This window comes from Dunckerocampus dactyliophorus, chromosome 17 (genome assembly GCF_027744805.1).
Source record: "Dunckerocampus dactyliophorus isolate RoL2022-P2 chromosome 17, RoL_Ddac_1.1, whole genome shotgun sequence".
In the NCBI taxonomy this organism is placed as follows: domain Eukaryota; kingdom Metazoa; phylum Chordata; class Actinopteri; order Syngnathiformes; family Syngnathidae; genus Dunckerocampus; species Dunckerocampus dactyliophorus.
In genome coordinates, this window is record NC_072835.1 from 13,279,286 (window position 1) to 13,293,840 (window position 14,555).

General features: G+C 40.8%; 2 protein-coding genes across 6 annotated transcripts in view; both read left to right on the forward strand.

Annotated features, from left to right (window-relative positions):
• The window catches only part of kcnn2 (potassium calcium-activated channel subfamily N member 2), a 29,596-nt gene extending 24,698 nt beyond the window's left edge, over positions 1–4,898 (forward strand). The window contains exons 7-8 of one of the 3 annotated variants that reach the window (XM_054757724.1): positions 36–105; positions 3,663–4,898. In XM_054757724.1, the coding sequence (XP_054613699.1) occupies positions 36–105; positions 3,663–3,938 (346 nt within the window). In that variant the 3' untranslated portion in view covers positions 3,939–4,898. Of the gene's footprint in view, positions 1–35; positions 106–388; positions 584–3,662 lie in introns of those variants that run through there. The other 2 variants (XM_054757723.1, XM_054757722.1) reach the window with 2 other exon arrangements.
• A 482-nt stretch (positions 4,899–5,380) lies between these two features.
• On the forward strand, positions 5,381–11,689 carry drg1 (developmentally regulated GTP binding protein 1). 3 transcript variants are annotated; one of them, XM_054756972.1, is made up of 10 exons: positions 5,381–5,428; positions 5,508–5,565; positions 6,321–6,444; positions 6,723–6,898; positions 7,009–7,078; positions 8,619–8,788; positions 8,953–9,083; positions 9,248–9,415; positions 9,505–9,627; positions 11,358–11,689. In XM_054756972.1, exons 2-10 carry the CDS (start codon positions 5,527–5,529, stop codon positions 11,455–11,457), a joined length of 1,101 nt encoding a protein of 366 aa, XP_054612947.1. In that variant the 5' UTR covers positions 5,381–5,428; positions 5,508–5,526; the 3' UTR covers positions 11,458–11,689. The 3 variants fall into 3 exon arrangements, with proteins under 3 accessions (XP_054612947.1, XP_054612948.1, XP_054612950.1); XM_054756973.1 differs by having other exon boundaries at positions 5,389–5,424; XM_054756975.1 differs by having other exon boundaries at positions 5,399–5,417.
• The last annotated feature ends 2,866 nt before the right edge of the window (positions 11,690–14,555 follow it).

The window sequence follows — 14,555 nt, forward strand, 5'->3', positions numbered from 1 at the left end:
TTCATTTACTGGCCTCTGGATGGTCTTGTGTTCAGATTGAGAAGTGTTAAAATGGAGCAACGCAAGCTGAATGACCAAGCAAACTCTCTAGTGGACCTTGCCAAGGTAAGCAACGGACTATCACGGTTCTCTGCTGCATTGCACATTGCACACAGGACAGACTGATAAGCTGCTTCCCTTATTTTTCTTGTTGTCTTATTGCCATGCATGCTACTTCAATCTTGTACCCAAAAAGTCTACAGGTGTCAAATGAACAGACAGGCGTTTCACATGCATTCTGGTTGTCTGCACTCGCCTCTTGTCAATGTCTTCTTACAGTACACCTTCTTGTGTGTGTGTGTGTGTGTGTGTGTGTGTCTATGTGTGCACGCACTGTACTTTCTGAAAGTTTGTCTCCAGATACACTAAACAGAAGTTTAAGGGAAAGACTGGGCAGCGGGCCAACCTGACACAGCAGAACCACTAACCTGGGAAAAGACACTCTGGGTTCTGATGATTCACACACACACACACACACACAGAAGTGGGGAGGAGGGCTCTCTGACATTATCAAAAAACATTGCAGTCAAACTGGGTCGGCTCCAACGTGTCATTGAGTCTAATATTTGGCAATACCTCATGCTATAAAAACAGCTGCATGACTATAGGGAGTCGCACTGGAAAGGATGGCTTATGCACTCAAGTGGCTCCCTCTTTGCCCCGTTGTTGTGTAAGGGTGTCGCCACCACAAGAGGGCAGTGTAGCTGCAAGTTGCCTTTCATGTAGCTGCGGTAAAAGTTGGACCTACGAGGAGGATGAATTACTATTTTGCATCTTTTCTCATAGTATTATTACTGTTACATTACAGAAATGCAGAGAAACGACAAAAACCAAGGTAGAGTGGCTGGAATAAGAAAACAAACATTATGTGTATGCTAGTCAAAGATCCTCTACATGGCGATGTTTTTAAAGACCTACTGCAAAAACACTTGCCAAAGATCCTTTATTCTATTTCTGTGGTCCAAACTCTGACTGGTAGTGTATATATTGTACATCATGAAGTATACGGACTGGTAGTATATATATTGTACATCATGAAGTATACTGACTGGTAGTGTACAGTATATATTGTACAACATGAAGTATACTGACTGGTAGTGTATATATTGTACATCATGAAGTATACTAACTGGTAGTATATATATTGTACATCATGAAATATACTGACTGGTAGTGTATATATTGTACATCATGAAGTATACTGACTGGTAGTATATATATTGTACATCATGAAGTATAATAATGAAGGGAAACGTTCAGAACCCCCAGTCCTTATTTTTCTGAAAATGTAGCCTCCAGAACAATTTAGTGGAAAAACCATGCTCTCGAACATAAGCAAACCGCTTTAATTCATCTCAGAGGTTGTTGATGTGTTTTGGTAGGCGCTGCTGTTTTATTAGCGAGCTATCTCTATTGTGTGTATGTGAATGAACTGAGGTAGTTCTAGGCATCACTTTTTTTTTTTGTGGCTTGCTTACTTTCTTGCCCCGCTCTGACAAGGTTCACTCTATTCTTGACAGCGAACATCATCTTTTTTAATGTCAGCTTTACAGATGCCACTTCCACTGTACAGGCATTGAGTGTGTCGGTTAAGGAACCCCTGCAGTTCCAGAACGTCGTATATGTGTGTAAAGGTCTGTGACCAGATGCATGAGAGGAGTAGAAAGTATATAAATGTCAGCAGCTCCTTTTTCCTTCAACTCAAGTTCATGCAGGCTAATGTACTCACTGACTGTGCATGCAAACATGAATACCTTTCTCATATAAAATCTACCCTCCTGGCCTGGCGTCTTCTCTGCTAAATAGGCTGCTGCGTCTGGAGGGTGCAGCTGTAAAAATAACGGATGTGCTTGTGCTATTGAATGTGCCGCCAACCATACTGGATGTGGTGTTCTGCTTTTAACCTTTACTCCTCTTTGGATACACTGAGTTAGTTATTATTATACTTTTTTCTACTTGGCTTTACTGATCAGCTATTATAATTTTATAGCAGCTAGGCTGTTTTTGGTAGGGAATAATAACCTGACACTCACTGTTTTAATACAGTACATGTTTGGTCTTTGGTCACTTATTGAAATAACATTTCAACCTAGTTGTGTGCATCATTATTGATTGTTAAAGAACTGATCGATTTTGTGGAACTGATTCATTTGCAGCGAAATGGAGTGCACTATTTGGCTTCAAATAGCAGAGGCGCTGTTGATTCAGTCTTATTTCATTTGCTGCCTAAAGAAGTATAAGGCTGAGCTACATCAATGCAGAACATACTAAAGCACGTCTTTTTTTTCCTGATTACTGCTGATCAATAGTGTACATGTACTGTAAATTTTACACCTTTGTGCAGTTAACCGCCAAGTGTCCTACAGTCACCGGGTGCTTGCTACCAGAACAAAAAAAAACTCAGGGGTCTCTAATTAGTGCCAGTGTAACAAAAACATTGGGAATAACAGCCGTGGCTGTAGGCAACCTCATGATGACACAATGACACAGCATGACAGTAGCTGCATTTAAAGTATCAGGCGTGGTCGGCATGCAGCCGCCTTGCCTACCTCTGAACGTGTCTTAAAATATTGGTTGCACTTACCAGTACACAGTTTGCGCCTTACCGTTATTGCAACATTGGTTCTGTTGTTGCCATGTTGTGCAATATACTTCATATGCTATTTAAATAACCATATGAGAGCTATGTTTTTCTTTTCACTTTCTCATGCACTCTATAGTTACAACGTGGTTTGAAAATCTCTCCCTCGCTCTATCATGTTTTTTCAAAATGTATTAATAAATCATCGCTGTTTTGTGGTTGACTATGGCTTATTATTAGTCAAAAATATTGAAAGACAAGTCATATGTAGTCTTCTGACCACTTGGCATCAGTAATGTTCCACTGATGAGACATTACTTGAGATTACATTACCTGAGCAGTGCACGGTGTCAGCCACAGCATGTCCGACATGATAGAGTGAAAAGAAGTTTCTGCTCCCATTCCGTGTGAAAGTGGCACGGTTTTGGCTTCTTACTTTGTTCTTCCCCACTCTGTTGGAAACACTTTCTGAAGTTTAGAACAAATAATTTGGATGCGAACTAGTTAGCTCGGTAGTTGCTAAATGCTATGAGCGGTGGCCGTCTCTTATGTCCCTGCAATGATCCCGAAGCCTGCGCATTAGTGTTGCACAATGTGGTGTAAACAAAGAATAATAGGCGTGTAAAGGTGAGTATAGGAGTGTTATATCATGGCTAAACCGTATTTAGAACGTCATAAACAAGCTTTCTATGCTCTAGCTACAAAAATATTCCATGTATTTATATTGAATCCTACTTCATGGAAATTCACTTATCGCAGTCAAGGCTGGAACCAATTTGGGAAATGACAGCCTCTCTCCAAATATTGCCTGCTTCCAATTAACGCCCCGACTAAAATAGTAACAAATATGGTTCCTTGCCGAATAAAGGGTTGATGAAGTGCTTAAGATTTTTTTGTGTGAGGCTTAAAAAAATAACCTGTGCTCTTCTTGTTTCCTTTTCAGAAAGTACTTTCAGTGAAGTGTGTTCATTAAAGTAGAAGGTTTGTCATCTGTTGTAAAAGATTTGAAGCTAAACTTGTGTTTCCTCTCCCCTTGTCCCAGACTCAGAACATCATGTACGACATGGTGTCAGACCTGAATGAGCGAGGGGAGGACATGGAGAAGAGGATTGCTCTGCTGGAGACCAAGCTGGAGACTCTACTGACTAACTTGCAGGCTCTGCCAGGACTCATTAGCCAGGTGATCAGCCAGCAGCACAGGGACTTCCTGGAGGTGCAGCTCCAGCCTTACGACAAACACAGCCCCGAGCGCTCGCAGTCGGCATCGCGACGGAGGTCATCGTCCACGGCACCACCCACCTCCTCCGAGAGCAGCTAGGGTCCACAGAAGGGAAGGCCTCCATTGAAGACTTTTGCCATCATATGGCCAAGTTGCATTTATCTTAAAGCCTTATGGCTTCAATAAGTATTATCCCAATTCTGATGACAGAATCCAAGATAGTGGATAATGACATGCAGTTTTTTTGCTTTCTGTTGCTCTGGTGGCATGATTCTTCCCTCTGTCAGCAGGTGGGAAACTAGTGCACTAAAATAGTGCTTCTCATGGACGTCGTCTCCCTCAAAGCAATTAAGACTAAGGTAACAGCAGAAGGCAAATACAAACAAGTATAATCTTTTAGGTTAAAAACAGCATCAACATCAGTAGAATGACTATTTTGAAAGGCAGGACGGGAGCGACAGACAGTCCAAATAATCAAGTGAATGCATCAAAGTCTCAAACTGCACTTACTTTTTAATAATAATAACAATAATCAATTCATTTCAATAATGACTGATATTTGATTACATATTCTAAATAAACAGAGGATTTTGGGCATGGGTTTTGTTATTTACACAACATATCTACAGAAGAGATGTCACAAACTCAATCATGACTATTGTCTTGCTGTGTTTCCATTTCCTTCATGTGCTCTCTGTGCTTGCTGTCACCTCAGCTGGATGACAACAACTCGCTGAAACCGTATCTACCTTATAGAAAAGTACTATTTTTGTATATTTTGATGAGGACAAGCACACCTCCTACAGTAATAAACAACAACAGGGATCTGGGCACAAACAGATTCAGCATACCAAGCATGTGATTTTAAAACTCATCAGAATGGAATCAATATAGAGTGAATATGAACTAAAATCAAAGCAATCTAAGGGTTCTTTGTTACAGAATGTTGTTATTGATTTTTTTTCCTTTCCCCCAAGTTATGTCATCAATCAAATTGCATTTATTTTTACAGGAAATTGTTTCGGTGAGTTGTATGCATAAGTGGAAATGATAAATGTGACTGACAACAGGATTTCTGATGTGTCTGATTTTAATGTGACCACCTTACTTTGTTTCAATCCACGCAGCCTTCATTCTCTCTAAATTGTTTCCTCAAATAGTGGTCTCCAGTTTATTAGATGCTATGCATCCATTAGTAACTGACATATGATACCCCCATGAGTTGAAGTAGACGTTTTTAAACTATGTAAATGAAGGCCACACCACTACTAAACACTTGGTACTCTACAGTCGAGTAAATAAACACCATATGGGGAAATACAATACAATAATCCTAACCTATATAAGGATAGAAGGATGTAAGTAAACACATTTTAAGTTCCAAAATTGAAGCAATATAACGACATACATAGGGATTATCATGTATGCGATGTAAAAGAAAATTCGATATTGAATTGTCCTGGTATTATCATTGTCCTGGCAGCATCATTTCAGCGTTGCCGATACAGCACACACATTCTCGCGAGATTTACCACCCGGAAGTTTGCGGGGACGTTGACGCCTGCGTCGTAGAGAGCTGTGTGTAGTGTGTACGCTTGCTAATCGTACACATTTTAACTTTGCCCACTTCTCTATGTGTAATTTTCCCAATTTATACCGTTAACGCAGGTTGGGACAGGACGCCATCATGAGCATACTTGCAAAAATAGCAGAGATTGAAAATGAGGTAAGAAGGAATGAATGAAATATGTGTTGCTAGCTAGCTAATGAATCGGACACGCTTCAGCTAACTGCTAGCTTGTAATGCTAGTTGATATTAGCCACACTCCCACAGCTGGTGGCCTTTTTTATGATCTGTAAGAACCACTTTTTGCAATTCTCGACCCTTTAAAATTCATCATTGCGATGTTAAATTTAAGCTTTATCAACCGGTTTTGAAAGTATTGTCAACTACCGACTCGAGATGGAATTTAGCCAGTAAAACTTGACAGATGTGACGTTATTTATTCCCTTGGCGAATGCTTTTCATAATGTGTCACAGCGAAATAAAGTTTTTGACGGAAACATTTATTTTTTTAGCCTAATCATTATTCTACATTTCAGAATTGACTAATGTCTTGTTACAGCACACAAAAATAGTAGTAGTGTCGTTTAATACTTTGAATAAAATTTACGTTGTAACTCTTACATAGATTGTTACTACTAAGCACAAGTTTTCAGACGTTATTTTTTGTTATCAGATATTAACTTTCTTGAATCTTTGCAAACAAGTATCTTATATACGTGTTTAAAATGTACATAAATAAGTATATACCATCTATTGTACAGGTATATTGCCGTGGTTGTTTGTTACTTATTGATTTGAATGAACACCAGGAATTCCATGTTAAGTTTTTTTTGTTTGTTTGTTTTTTAAATAAATGTAGTGGTTGTTAGCCCATTGTCAAGCTAAATGACAAACTAATGAGACTGTTGTTGTAGATGGCCAGGACGCAGCGGAACAAGGCCACCGCTCACCACTTGGGTCTGCTCAAAGCACGTCTGGCCAAACTGAGGCGGGAGCTCATCACGCCAAAGGGAGGCAGCGGTGGTGGCACTGGAGAAGGTAACGACATTGCTGAAATGTAGAAAATGTTTAAGTAAAAGATTTTAGAAAGACGGAACAATAAGGCAGTGGAATCTAAGGGTTGGAATCAAACGTCTTTCCATTCAAAATGCTTGACTGTTACGATGACAAGAGTACCTCCTGACTACTGATCCTTGTTGGGGAAATATGAGCATGTGAAAGCAACATAGTGATGAAACGCTAACTTTGCCAGCCTCTCTCCATACGCCCGTGATGCAATACACAACAAAGCTTTTTTAATACGATCTTGTTTTCAGGTTTTGATGTGGCGAAAACGGGTGACGCCCGTGTTGGCTTTGTCGGTTTTCCATCGGTGGGCAAGTCGACACTGCTCAGCAACCTGGCAGGCGTGTACTCTGAGGTCGCCGCTTACGAGTTCACCACCCTCACCACGGTACCTGGAGTCATTCGCTACAAAGGGGCAAAAATTCAGGTACAATTTTATGTGTGTGTGTGTGTGTGTGTATATATATATATATATAAATTATTATTATTATTATTATTTAAATACACAGGTAGTTTTGACCTTTATTCCCCCCACAGCTTCTGGATCTCCCCGGAATCATTGAGGGGGCCAAAGATGGCAAAGGCAGAGGCAGACAAGTTATTGCAGGTAATTTATTTGTAAAGTTTGTAAACATGCAAAATTTCAATAGTTCAACATAGCCAATATTCTAAAAATAGGTTATACTGTTTTTTGGGGGGGAGGGGGACTATACATTTTTTTGGAATTTTGACCATCAGCCACAATCCTTATGTGAAACATGAACACACGTCTTTCCCTTTTCTGTACGTTCTAAAGACAGAAAAACAGTTAGCACGAGGGAGCTAACAATGCATGTAATGGGACACACCTACTTTGACTATAAAGCCCTCTAAAAAACCTCCACCGCCGGGAGTCAGGACCGGCATGACTCGGTGGTGTAAATGTGGAGCTTACCAAGCCATGCCGACGGAAATCAAGTGTTTCTGCTGCACTGAGTTGCACACAGTGTAACCATCGATGGAAAGCCAAAATCAACTGGAAAAGACACCCCAAACTAGCTCGCCCAGACTGACAACTGTTCAAGTAAGATATTGATTTTGATACATGGAGCACATAGTGCCTGATATCACAGCTACTTGTATATACACAGTCCCTCTAGGTGTGTATAAACAAAACATGGAGTGTGGACTAATACTTTATCGATAATTTGGTTGTCTATTCGTTGTTGTTCATATGCTTTTTCTTGTTTCCCAGTCAGTACTGATTGGTGTCCTATCACATTGTTTTGGAGTGGGGCCGTTACCTGTAGGTAGTGGCGCGAGGCGCTGCATCACTACGCCAGAAAAGCGTTTTTTTGTGATAGCTTCTACAACAGTGTCACTGTAGCTTGGTTTATATACGTAAATAGAATATTGTTGGTGCTTTTTTGGAGGTTTTTTTAGGGCTTTATAGTTGAAATAGGTGTGTCCCGTTATGCGCATTGTTAGCGCTCACATGCTAGCTGTTTTTCTCTCTTTAGAATGCACTTTAAGTCAACCATTTATTGCAAGTTTTTTGAGAATTAAAGTAATGGTCTGTATTTCTGTATGTAGGGGTATTGGATTTACTAAACTGGAGAAAGTACCAGGCATTTATTAGGGGCTTGAGGACTTCCATTAAAATAGTGTTTTAAAGTTAAGTTGTCACAATAAAAATAGTATATAACAGTAAATCTGACTATGTAATGCATTGCAGAATAAAGAGAATGCAGTTGTAGGTAAAGCTGCTGAATGCTGACCTGTCACAATATTTTAAATGCAGCGACTGACATCTTGTCAGGAAGTTGCCTACAGCCACATCTGTTAATGCCAATATTTTTTGAACAAGCAAAAATTACAGAGCCTGAAAATAGTTTTAGTTGTGCAAAACATGGTATCGTTCATAGTAAATATAAATTACAACCTCGTAGTAGCACAATGTGCAGCTCTAAGTTATTCAGATGGACAACACAACCGGCAAGTAATTGAGGCCCGACATCTGTTAAATTAAATGCCACTAAATCAGGAACTAGCGTGTTTTGGTACCTCACCACAACTTTTGACAATAGAAAATACAAAAACGTGCTATACAGATTCATGCTTTATCGTGTGTGTGTGTGTGTGTGTGTGTGTGTGTGTGTGTGTTGTAGTTGCTCGAACCTGCAACCTCATCCTGATCGTGCTGGATGTTCTGAAGCCTCTGGTGCACAAGAAGCTAATAGAACATGAGCTAGAGGGCTTCGGAATTCGACTGAACAAGCAGCCGCCCAACATTGGCTTCAAGAAGAAGGACAAAGGCGGCATCAACTTCACAGCCACTGTAGGTTAAACACAGGGACCGCATGCCACCATTATCATGCCTCTATTGTATGTATGTTCAACAATGCTGCCATCTAGTGGTTGTGCTCTGCAGCAATTTATCATAATTATTATTTATCATATTTTGTTCTATTTTTTAATGTGTGTGTCCTACTCTGACTGCAGTGTGCACAAAGCGAGCTGGATGCTGACACAGTGAAGACGATCTTGTCAGAGTACAAGATCCACAATGCTGACATCACCCTCCGCAGCGACGCCACAGCTGACGACCTCATCGATGTGGTTGAGGGGAATCGGTAAGACACAGAGAGCTATGGTGGCCAGTCCTTAGAGTCGTTCCTGGTGAGTGTGGCCACCCACTTCCTTGAGCTGGATGTCCTAATCAGAGTCAAAATGAAGTTCTTCGGCTTTTCACATACAGTACGTGACCACTCAGAGTATCAATACTATATTCTTACAGGGTCTACATTCCGTGCATTTACGTGCTCAACAAAATCGACCAGATCTCCATCGAGGAGCTGGACGTCATCTATAAGGTCCCGCACTGTGTGCCCATCTCGGCCCACCATCGCTGGAACTTTGATGACCTGCTGGAGAAGATGTGGGACTACCTAAAGCTTGTGCGCATGTAAGAGTGCAAAAAGATGCCGCAGGTCTTTTATATTATTCGTTTTCACAGCTCAGACACTTAAGGTGGGATGTTTTGTTTATTCTCAGTTACACCAAACCCAAAGGCCAGCTTCCGGACTACACATCTCCTGTGGTTCTTCCTGACCAGCATACCGCAGTGGAGGACTTCTGTCTGAAGATTCACAAAAATCTCATCAAAGAATTCAAGTAGTGAGTATTTCAGCAGTACATAAGAGCACTTCTGCCATTTAGAGAATCTTTGAGTAGCATTTTTGTGGGAGGCACTCGGAGAGCCCCAGTCATATAGAAGATCTTGGACTTGATTTATCACCCTTCTTTTATATTTTGTCAGTCATTTTGTACAGTTTTCGTCTGAAGCGGTTTTCGCACCAGGTTTTCATACCAGAATTTTTCCTCAGTTCTTGTTCGCTGTCTTGGTTATCAAACAATATTGCGCTAAACAAACTTGTGTTTTACCCTTTGGTACATTGATAGCAGTGCTTATTTATTCAGCTATCTTGGATCATACACCAAATAGACATGCCAACATTTACTCATTTCTTGTACTCTGCACACATTTTGACTCCTAATTTGGCTTGTAAGTTCTTTTCTTTGTATGCATTTGCGCTGTTTCAGTTACCATAGCAATCTGCGCGGAGGTGGAGTGACAAGCTCTTGGCGAATTAGAACACTCCCTTTTATTCAGTCAGTGCCTCAAATCAAACAGGAATTACCATCACATGTGCATCCCTTGTTGTCCGTCAATGCACGCAGCATTTAAAAGGTAAAATTAGGGTGACATTGACCTGACGATGTTGTTCACCACTCATTCGTCTATTTGATGTGCGTGTTGCAGAGTATTGTAGTATTCTTTTACACAAACACCACAATTCAACTAGTATGACCACTCTGAATCCATTACGGAAAAAGTTGCATACATTATGTGCCATGGAAGAGATTGTCTTTCCTCGTCACTCGTAGGCTGCCTAATCACTCGTTCTGCACCATGTACATTATCTTTTAAAATCAACGCTAGCTTACATGCAGCCCAGGAACCAACCAACATCAAATCTTACAATGCTCAGTTTATGCAATACTACGGTATTCTATAAGTAACATTCATTTGGCAAACTCAAAAACAGTTTGTTTGCCCTCTACTGTATCATTCCGCAGAATCGAGTGCCCAAACAAAGAATCCCACACGTTGGTGAATCCCTCTTGTCGTGTTATTATTACACTGTGTGTGTCCAACTATGTTCGTAACAGGTCTTTATTACGTGCCCGTTAGCCACCCGGAAGTCATTGTCCCCCAGATCCGTCGCCCACCTATGATGTCATCACCGGTTTACTCTGTCATTCTTAGCTAATTTATACAGTTACGCCACAAGTCTCTGCTTTTTTAAAATTGAGAATGGCTCAAATAGTGAAAATAACCCACCATGGGGCTTTACATTATTTCTTGTGGCAAATTTGTTTCGAATTTCCTTCTATTCGGTTTTCGACGAACCCCTTGGAACAGAAAGAATATTATTAAAGGGAGAATTCAAGGTGCTTGGTTTTTAGCTTTCTGAAAATGTGGCCCCAGAATAATTTGGTCCCAAACCAACTATTAAAAAAGAAGACGTTTAACCAGTCGCAGCAGTCGTCCTCTTTATGCTTGGATACTGCTGAGACATATTAACTACCAGAGGCTCTGGATCGGGGTCCATCTCCAAATGGGCGCTCTGGGTCATCAATCAGTCAATACATTAGTGCTGCTGAGCATTAGCAATTCTCCAGGGAGGGGAGCAGGGCCAAACGGTGTCATACTAGATTAGAGAGGCCCTTCTTGTGCAGCTAAAGAGGGTGTCATTTCCGCTCGCTTACTTTTGCTTCTGTCTGAGCTCGTGAAACCATTCAGAACATGATTCATGTGAATACCCCTCCTCCCATCTTTTCAGCGCGCTCGTGTGGGGATCGTCTGTAAAACACAACCCTCAAAAGGTGGGCAAGGACCATGTGATGGAGGACGAGGACGTTATCCAGTTGGTGAAAAAGTAAAGAATTCCACAAAGAAAAATCCTATTGCATGGTATCACAAAGGCAGTCAATCACATCATTCTTGTCTTGTGCTTCTCAGTATTTCTCTTAAATTAAAATGACATGAATGTGCATGTCACAGAACCCGTCAACAGCAGGATTAGTTCATATTGAATATTGGTTAAGGCTTGCATTGACATGAAAAAAAAATAGCAATAAAAACATATGAGTCTCAAACCTTTGCAAAAATGGCCTTTATTATGACCTTCCTCCATTTCATTCTTCTCCTTTCATTTCTTTCTTTCCATCTACCAGCCCTATCTTTATTTCCCCTACAGGATTAACTATTGAGGCACCTTTAAAAATGAAGTTATACTCTTTACCCTTATGTCACATAAAATTGTCCCTCTCATAAAAGTAATAAAAAAAAATGTAATCCATAGATAGAACTTTTTTTGTTTTATGACCAACCCCTTTTTAACCCTTGATTTTGTTTTCAATGAGAAAAACAATGTAGGTGCAAAGTGGAGTATTTGGTATGAGGCTATCACAGGTCAATAATTCAATAATTATTTTTTCAGCTAATTCAAAAAAACAACCATACACATTTTACCCATAGGTCCCAAAACAGTCCCTCTCTTGTGTTATTTGATCGTTCCTACTGCTGCGTCCGGTAAGTCTCCAAAATGTTGCATCACATGATAGTTGTCTTTTGCAACAAATGGCCTCTCAGCAGCATCACGACCACTCCAGTCTGGCTCAAAAAAAAAAAGTAAGTCTCATTTTAAAAGGCCTGTCCAGCTCAGTGATTTATGTGAGATTGATGATGAAGGCACTTATTCTGGATGGTGCACCCACCCCCCAACTCCTTCCCTCTCTTTCTCTCCCTCCCTGTGGTCGGGACAGCCACTCAGGTTAATCAGTTCATTCACTCACATGCAGTTTGGGGACATCATGCACCAGCTGTTCACAACTAACACACACACAAGAAAGCATTTCATCAGTTTGGGGCGTGCTCGGTAACATGCATCCGCCATGAAGAGCAGCAGCCATTTTACATACAGGCCTGTGTAGCCAAATCAACATAGATATACAAATACATACTTTCAGTATAGAGGTACTCTACAACATTCCAATATAATCATAAACCTCAATATTTTTGTCACATTTCAGAAAGTAAAGCCCATATATAGATTCATTACACATAAATTAAATATTTCAAGACTTTATTACTTGGAAGTTTGATTATGGCTTTCAGATAATGAAAACCCAAAATTCATTGTCTCAGAATATGTAAATATTGTGGAAAAAGTTCAAAATTGAAAAGTTGCACCCTAATCGGCTAATTAACTCAAAAACACCTGCAAAAGTTTCCTGAACCTTTAGATCAGGAGTGTCAAACTCATGCCACGGAGAGCCAAAACACTGCAGGTTTTCTTTCCAGACGGTCACCAAAGCAAGTGATTTTAGTGATGCTTCAATTTGAGGGAAGGAGCTCATCAATTAAATCACCTGCTGGTTGGAGAGAAAACTTGCAGTGTTTCGGCCCTCCATTGACACACAGTGCCTTAGATGGTCTCTCAGTCTGGGTCAGTAGGCTACACAATTATGGGGAAGACTGCTGACTTGATAGATGTCCAGAAGGCAGTCATTGACACCCTCCACAAGGAGGGTAAGCCACAAAAGGTCATTGCTAAAGAAGCTGGTTGTTCAGAGTGCTTTATCCAAGCATATTCACAGAAAGTTGAGTGGAAAGTAAAGATGCACTAGAAAAAGGGATAACTGCAACCTTGACAGGATTGTCAAGAAAAATCAATTGAGGAATTTGGGGGAGCTTCACAAGGAGTCTGCGTATCAAGAGCCGCAGACGAATCCTAGACATGGGCTACAAATGTCATATTGCTTGTTTCAAGCCACTCCTGAATCAGAGATAACATCTGCAGCATCTTACCTGGGCTGTTGCTCAGTGGTCCAGACTCCTTTTTTTTCTGATGAAAGTAAATTGTGCATGTCATTGGGAAATCAATTTCCCAGAGTCTGGAGGAAGAGTGGAGAGCCACTTAGTCCACGTGTGAAGATTCCACAGTCAGTGATGATTTGGGCTGCCATGTCATCTGCTGGTGTTGCTTCAATTTGTGTCCTCAAGTCCACAGTCAGCGCAGCCATCTACCAGGACATTTTAGAGTACTTCATGCTTCCTTCTGCTGACATGCTTCATGCAGATGCCGATTTCATTTTCCAGCAGGACTTTGCACATGTCCACACTGCCAAAGGCATTAAAAGTTGGTTCAGTGACCATGGAGTTATTGTGCTTAATTGGCTGGCAAACCTGCCTAACCTGACCCCCGCAGAGAATCTATAGAGTATCGTCAGGGGGAAGATGAGAGATTTCGTGAAGATTAACATACTCTTCAGAAGCCTGGCATTTTTGTTTAAAATAGTCCTGGGCAGTGTTCCACTAGACAGCGCCCTCACACTGACACGGCTGCCTCAAGGTTAAGCAAAACCGTGCTTCCAGACCGCCGGCCGCCATTGCTGCATATGAAAGCTGTTACAGGCCGAGCCTGGCCCTTTTGGAAGAATTGCATTGTGGGAGGTCGAGTGTCTATCTCTTCGCTCTCTCTTCTGTCTGCACTGCTCGTTGTTTTCTGCGTCCTAATTGGCTGTAGACCGTTTTCAATCAATCTCTGCCATCCTGCCATGTCTCCTGTGTCATTGCTAGCTTGTAAATGTTCGAGTGTGTTCGTCTGCAGCAATACATTTTAACAAGGATACAAAAATGCTACAGTACAGCGGAACGGTGCCAGGACGAAAAGGCACGGTCACTGGAGTGAAATATACGTGAGTGACTTAATAATTTCTTGTGTTGATCATTAAAATTCAAACAGAGGTTTGAACTTTTTTGAGAGTGTTTAAACTAGAGAGAAATGTCAGAAAATGTTAATGCCTGTCTGAGAAAAGTGTATAAAATGTATGGTGAGGGGTTTTACAGCCTTAAAACATAATAATTGTAAAAAAACAAAATGAAGTTGGCTAGTTATTTCACTTATTGCGGGCTATTTTGGAAACCTATGCCCTATCTTTGTACACTATAGGGATCAAATATATCTTATTTATTA

Coding starts and splice junctions, on each gene's coding strand:
- drg1 (XM_054756972.1), top strand. CDS start 5,527: ATGAGCATACTTGCAAAAATAGCAGAGATTGAAAATGAG. Junction 5,566..6,320: donor TAGCAGAGATTGAAAATGAG/GTAAGAAGGAAT, acceptor CTGTTGTTGTAG/ATGGCCAGGACGCAGCGGAA. Junction 7,079..8,618: donor AGGCAGACAAGTTATTGCAG/GTAATTTATTTG, acceptor TGTGTGTTGTAG/TTGCTCGAACCTGCAACCTC.